Raw genomic sequence first — 7314 nt, 5'->3', positions numbered from 1 at the left:
CAAAGTTCTTTGAACTGCAGGATTGCTTGTAAAAGATTTAAATGCAAAAGGCAGTAGAGACTATTTCTGTCAATGGTAAGTTTGTGATAACGTAAGAAAAATAGTTTAAATATTTTGCCAATTGCTTGGTCAACTTAATGTATAAATCTAGAAGTAAATGCAAAAGTAAAAAGCATTGAATAATGTGTTGCTTATATTTATTGTGTTTAAACATGTCTGTGAAAGATTGTATTACTGTACTGTGTAAAAAAATAATTGCAATGCTGAAAAAGCATTTTCAGTGACAATGTTTGGATTTGAAATCAAAATAATGGATAAATGTTGTGTTTGTGGTAAACAGCCACGAATCAGTAGTCTGTGTGAAAGCTGCTTCCCCACTCACAAGAGTCACCTAAGAGGGGAAGTCCCCCCATTTTCAAAAATGAAATTCAGGCCCTGAATAAATGTCTAAAAATCCTGATTGGAGTATCACTATAAATAGTTATAGATGATAAAAAGAAGGCTTTAAAAAGATCGGTATGGCAGATACTGCTTTCTGTGATCGGCGATCGGTGATCGGCCTCAAAAATACTGATCGGAGCACCCCGACTTTTTAGTATGAAATTCAGACTGAATTGAAGCTCATATTTTGGTCTTGCTCTTGATTGATCAAATCTTTACAATAAGTCAGTAAAATAGGGCACAATGTTCATAAAGGAATTTCTGTGTTGATTTTTCACACGTGATGTCAGTATGTTGAATCATTATGCAATGTTTTGAAATATCGTTCATTCAGGATTAGTGTTATGGCATCAAAGGGGATCAAATTAGTGTTTTGTACCTCAAAGGGGATCTTGTTAAAAATAAACTATTTTTTCCTGCAGTTCCAAAAGCAGAGGCCTGCAGTTTATGTGCTTTGGCTCCTCTTGTGTTTGTTCTTGCAGAAATAATTCCTTAAAATAGATGTTCAAAGTACTCAATACTTGTTTAGAGAGAGAAAATACAACATTTACAAATGATTACAATGATAGGCATTGATACATTTCTGCATTCATTCTGATTATTTACAGCCCTCAAGTATGCTTTCCAACCCTCATATAATCAACAAACAGTCAGTAGAGAGAAAGCAAAGACATTTTATTTGTTTATTCTCCAATCATCTATCGATCTATCTATCTATCTATCTATCTATCTATCTATCTATCTATCTATCTATCTATCTATCTATCTATGTTTTAAGTCCTTGAGCTGGCCAAAGTAATGAATAATATTCTGTCCTCTAACATTGTGTGACGGATATAATATAATCATATATTATCTCATTCAAAGCTGACCTCTTTTTACAACGGCTATACATTCTAATCCAGCAAAGCCACTAAGCACACTTGATAATACAGTGGGCACGCTCGGGAGCGCAACAATGGGACGCCTTAAAGAGGAGCTGACACGTCTCAGAAAGGGCCCATTCTAGAGAGCCCGACAAAAGCACTCGGGACATATTGTGTGATGACAGAGTTCCCACTAAATTAAGTCACCATGGACAGCACTGATGGGACACGTGTCTAGAATTCCCAGTTCCATCATCTTTGAAACAATCGGTTTTGGACGGAAAGCCCAAACGCTGAGCTCAAGAGTTCACGTTAACGACGTTTTTCAGCATTTCACTTCGCAGTTTAAACTATTAAAAAAGCGGTTTCCGCGACTGAAGACAAAACAGGTTTCGGAGGCATTCATTGCCCGAGTGCCCCACTTCTCTAAAGGCGAAAGCAGCTGCAAGCGCTTAAAAGGGGCTTCTATTAATTGCTCTTTGTCATGCATAATTGCACATTTTGCGACAGTGCGTATAATCTTTTAAAAGCTGAGCCGTACTTTGTTTCCATTTAATATTTGGTTTTAAGCATCGGATTCTCTAATATATCTGGTGTTCAACTGCACCACCCGTCCAATTGATATTACATGCCATAACACCAAAAAGAAAGCTTGCATTACCTTGCCTCACATCCTGAATGTGAAGCTTAATACAATTTTCCAAAGAGTACAGAACAGGTTAACTGCCTACCTAAATAAATAGCAAAAAAAAAAAAAAATGTACAACCAAGAAGACCTAGATTTGTTTTTAGGCTTGTTTATTTTTTAGTAACTCTGTTCAAATTAACGTGCCATTTTAAAGTTTTCAAGTTCCAAACTCGAGACTTAAATCTGATATTAATAAAGTGACAAGTATCTGGGGTCAACCGTGTCACGTCTGAAAAACGGGAGTCAGTTCTGAAACGGCTGAAAACTCTTTTGTCGGGGGTCTTTCTCTCTCACACCTGCGAGGGGTGAAGTCTAATTCGATTAATAAGAAATTCAATATATATTCATTAGGTGCCTTCCCTCGATAATATATGATCGTGAAGCGAGACGTGAAAGGAGGCCATTTATTCCCCCTCTGAAAGGACCTGCGTGGGACCAAAATTTCACCTGCTTCCCCTCTCAATTAGGAATGTATCCCAAACTCTGACGGAACACGAGTTAAATTAAGCGTTCGCTAATTTCCTATCACCCCTCCTACGTAATCCCTCAATTTTCAGCATGCCCCCTCAATTTGGCCCAAGTTGAAAGGTTCAAATAGTGCCTAATGAAACAGTGACTAAATCGTTTTCTCGCGCGCGGAGGAACCCTGTAGACGTCTCGTGAAAGGCCTTGAGCTCGCCGCCGTCGGGGGTCCGCCGGCTAAATGCGAGTTCCTGGCAGGACAATCTAACCTGTCAAAGCCTTTGGCCAGCTCTGCGTAGCTTTTTTTCCTTGCTCGTATTGAAGGAATTGCTACATAAGCAACCAACGTGGGACAAAAACTGCAATTAAACTCCTTTCGGATTAACTTAACAGGGGGACAACCATCTCTTGAAAAGCACACACAGAATAGGGTCGACATACAATTGACTATCACCTGGCTCGTGGGATACAAATTCTCTCGTATAAGCCTTTTGTGGCCTGTGCACTAGTAGGGAATATACGAGAAGAACACTGGAAAATAAGTGAAAATACATCTCATATGTTTAACTGATCCTTAAACACCAAGTGAGACTGCGCAGTTAAATTAAAGCTCTGAATAAGCACCCTTAAGGTAACAATTAACTAATAAAAATTCAAAAACAAAAATAAACTGCATAGGCTAACAAGTAAGTTTCACATATAGTGTTACACTTCAGGAGGCTTTTAAGGAAGGAGTTTCTCCTGTTCTCTTTGAAAAGTATTCAAGGGGTCGGAAGACTGTGAAGTGTTTTCTTAATAATAAAACAAATGCGGATGGCGTCTTGATAATACACATTTAAAACTATTTGTCACGTGTTTATACTATGATACAGCAAACTCTGAACTTAAGTTTGTCTCCCAAAGTCCTATTAAAAAAAAAAAAAAGATGGGGTTGAACTGGAGTGTATTTTACATTTGAGAAGGCTAGAAAATACCAATGTCTCAAACCTGGCACAGTTTTTATCCATCTATCTATCTATCTATCTATCTATCTATCTATCTATCTATCTATCTATCATTTCATTATGTGGCCACATTAATGTTTATGTATGTTTTGTTTTCATTTGTGAAATATTTAAACAGGTGCCTTGTCCCAGTATAGGAAAATTACTACAGAACTCATATGAATTTCAGAACTCAAAGTGTAGTTACAGAAGTAATTTTATTTAAATAAATACAAATATACACATTTTCTTTAATATGCACATACATTTCAGGTGAAAAAAAAATCACAGTTTCTCAGTAGTCTAGAACAGGTTGGAATAACAGTCTGCGTATTTACAATATCACACAGGGAGTGTTTTATCTTCTCTATATATCCAACATTTATTCGTCAAAGAACAGGGAAGACAGCATGGATTATCCGTGGTCGTTTCAAAAACATTTTCACTTAAACTGTAAAAACGTATTTTACTTGCATCTATTATTTCACAGTTTGTCATACGGATAAGACAAATAACTGACTTGAGTGTCAGGGTAAAACAATACTTTAAGAGGAAAGAGGGAGGAATTGGTAGTAGTTAAACTTCCATACCCTTCGGGTTATGGAAATATGGAAGACAGTGTCCCATAAATTCAGCCGTTTCAACGGATCCGTACGTTTAAATGTGCCATGCAGGGTACCAAACTTAAGTCTATGATGTTCGCGACGCCCCTAGATAGGTGAAGTCTCCTTCTCCTCTGTTGCTGATACAGGTGACAGAGATTCGTCGTCTTCCGAGCGCGGATAGTGTGAGTGGCTGCCCGAGCATTTGCATCCTGCGTGAGCGCTCCGTTGCGTACCTTTGCCTTCTTTCTTGTGTTTAACGCGGCGGTTTTGGAACCATATTTTCACCTGTTTCTCTGACAGGTTTAAATATGTGGCTATTTCGATCCTGCGTAAGCGGGAGAGGTACATGTTAGATGAGAATTCGCGCTCCAACTCAAGCAGCTGAGTGCTGGTGAAGGCAGTGCGCATCCGTTTGCCGTTCTGTATGTGGCTGTTGTCAGACGCACCTGGAGGAGAAAAAATAAAGAAACTCTTAAAATCACGTCACTGCCAACCAAATTTGCGAAATAATTCAACGAATGCCATTAATATATCATTCGGTGTATTTGAGAAGTAAGTGTGCCAAAACATCAACATGATTATTAAAATATAAAGTCGATAAAAAGTAAAATAAAACAAGGTAAAATGCGTGAAGACTGACTTCTGAATTATATAAATGGCCAAATAGTCAAGCGTCTCGTCATAAGGAGTAACAGGTGTACAGCTTGCACGCGCACTCACTCACCTAGAGACAGACAGTGATACCTCCGAGGGTCAGTGACGCTGTAGCTTGTGGGCGGGTGTCCGTGTCCCGGGTGCGCTAACGCGGGGCTCTGTTGGTGTGCTACCCTCTGACAGAAAGCCGCGTCACCGGCGGAGAAGCCCTGTCCCTTCAGTAGTGGGATTCCGCCGCGGGGAGAGTGGATATGCGAGGTTACGCAAATCGGACAGACACAGAAGGTGCCGGTCTTCCGGGACGGGCAAACGGGCGCAGTGACGCTCATCACTCCGGGAGAGTGCATGCCAATGGGGATGAAAAAGTCCTGCCCCGTGTGCTCGCTGAGAGCCGAGCGAGCGGGATCCTTGATAATCAACGAGTCTACGTAGAAAGACCTCGACATGATCGCTTCTGTCTGCGTGTGATGCTGATGGTGTCAGTGATACCACACTGATGGCGTTGCTCCAAGGACTTGCGCAGTACACAGTGGTCTTAACACTGTTCTAGAGCCCTCGGGAGCTGGCTTATGTTTGATAGTTCAACAAAAGGGACCCCGGAGAGGGCCGGCCCTAACGTCACCCACGTGCGCTCACGGCCTAGGGGCTTTAGTACCTCTGGTGTCCCGAGACACGTGATGCCCATGAGAGCCTCCAATCAAATCTTTTCCCATACAGTCTTGTTAGTTCGCGTGTATGCGATCCTTGACAGGCAAAGTGGCACAACAGCTCTGACAAGTGCGCCTACTGAGATATCAACAATTATCCCTTTATAATTCTGGTCTAATATACTGTATTATTATTTAGATTTCCAAATGATATTGAAGAAAGGCAGGCCTATATATTTCTCACATAAACTGAGCTTGTTTGTGTCAACATGAAATTAACGTTCTCCATTTTAGATGGCAAATTACACCTCAGTATAGAAATAACTCAAAAGCCATGTCTATAAGAATGTAACAATCGCCCCTCATCCATGGTTCTCTTATGTTTACATACTGTATTAGGGCTTCCTTGACCTAACCTTAAATTTAATAGACGAGGCATCCACATATTTGTATGTTTACAACTAACAATATGCTACATGAACATTTCCCCCCGTCTATTCAACTGTATTTATTTATTACTATCAGGGCTGGAAATGGGGCGGAGTCCGGGGAGTGAATTTCGAGGGGGGGCGACGTTTCACTTCCAAATGGTTAGGTTTATTTGGAAATTAAAGTGATTTCTATATTTTATCCATTCAAAAGACTACGAAAGCGATCCCAGTTCTGCACATAAACGTAGCGCAGTGTTTATGGTTCGCTTCTCCATCGCTGCGCGTCCTGCTCCTCACAGAACAGATCATCAAAGCAGACTGATTTTTGTCATTCATTGTAACAAAGTATAGGCTAGAGACGATGTCAATAATAGATTCAGTGTGCAGTGTAGAGATCTTTATTAATTAAAATGGAAGTTTGTGAGATAGCGATGAACTAAGGAGGGCAACAGCTTTTTAATGATTATAAAGAGAGTTTGCAAATGTGAAATTGAATTTATACAACAGTTTTATACATTTTTGATTTTATACAAAAGTTAATATTAAGTGACTTACATTTTAGGAACACTGTTGTCTATTTTGCTCTATTTCGTCAACAAAAATATAGCTCAAAAACAAAGTCACAGCTGAGCCGCTGCGCATCTATAGTCTTTGAAACAGCGCTGTTTCGTTTTTGAATGAATCTTTGCTTTTGAACAAATCTAGTGAGTCAATGATTCAATGACCCATTCAAAAAGAGAGTCACTTGCTTCGATCCTAAATGAATCAGCCGTGAAAAAAATACTATAGTAATTTATAGTAAATACTATAGTGTTTTTGAACCATACTATAGTAAAGTACTTGAATTAATTTGTTGTGGTAATTCTATAGTTGCTGTGGTAATATAACAACTATAGTAATATAAACAAATTACTTTAGCAATACTGTTTTCTACAACTAGCGTATATTATACTACAATACACTACAGTTTACTGCAATAAAAACTAAAGTATACTACAGTATTTATTTCAGTTTATCAGTTCACTATAGTTAATACTACAGTATGCTGTAGCATTCATTAACAAAGTGTTTTAAATACTATAATATATACAGTATAATACACTTTACTATAGTATGGTTCAAAAACACCAAAACAGATTTTTTTCATGTGGGTTTGAACGAATCAATTGAATGAATGATTCAGTGACAAAGACAGTGACTTGCTGCCACCTAGTGGCGCTTTCAGTTTCATTTTTAAAGTATAAATGGAGTCATTTAAATCATTTAAATTTCTATATTCAAAACTTTATATTTAAAAATGAATGTAATAACATTGTTATTATGAGATGCATTAATGCCACCTCTGAATCTTGTCAAAAATTCTGTAAATATGCCTTAATGCCACATTTGTACTCTTCTGTGCTGTGCAAAGATGAATTGTTTATGCTGATTTCATTTGACTGGTAACTTATTCTTCCTGATTGTATCTTATTATTATAATTGAATTGATTGTTTAATTAAAACTTTTGATAAAAGTTTATAAACCTAATTTTTTTGG

The 7314-nt window shown here is 38.4% G+C and overlaps 1 protein-coding gene across 1 annotated transcript; it reads right to left on the bottom strand.

Annotated features, from left to right (window-relative positions):
• Nucleotides 1-3705: 3705 nt before the first annotated feature.
• Nucleotides 3706-5145, bottom strand: LOC107683998 (GS homeobox 2-like). Its single transcript, XM_016480108.1, has 2 exons — nucleotides 4770-5145; nucleotides 3706-4491 (listed from the first exon to the last, which is right to left on the bottom strand). The coding sequence occupies exons 1-2, from the start codon at nucleotides 5143-5145 to the stop codon at nucleotides 4151-4153; spliced, it is 717 nt and encodes a 238-aa protein (XP_016335594.1). The 3' UTR covers nucleotides 3706-4150.
• Nucleotides 5146-7314: the final 2169 nt, after the last annotated feature.

The sequence above is a fragment of the Sinocyclocheilus anshuiensis genome, unplaced genomic scaffold (assembly GCF_001515605.1).
Source record: "Sinocyclocheilus anshuiensis isolate Anshui unplaced genomic scaffold, SAMN03320099.WGS_v1.1 scaffold637, whole genome shotgun sequence".
Lineage (NCBI taxonomy): Eukaryota > Metazoa > Chordata > Actinopteri > Cypriniformes > Cyprinidae > Sinocyclocheilus > Sinocyclocheilus anshuiensis.
Note: the sequence above shows the minus strand (reverse complement) of the source record. Positions and strands in the feature narration are given on the sequence as shown.

What these genes read in the sequence shown, in the direction of transcription:
- LOC107683998 (XM_016480108.1), bottom strand. Translation starts at nt 5,145, where the DNA reads ATGTCGAGGTCTTTCTACGTAGACTCGTTGATTATCAAGGATCCCGCT. An exon ending in GTATCACTGTCTGTCTCTAG is followed by an intron (nt 4,492 to 4,769) that starts GTGAGTGAGTGC and finishes TTTCTCCTCCAG; the next exon opens with GTGCGTCTGACAACAGCCAC.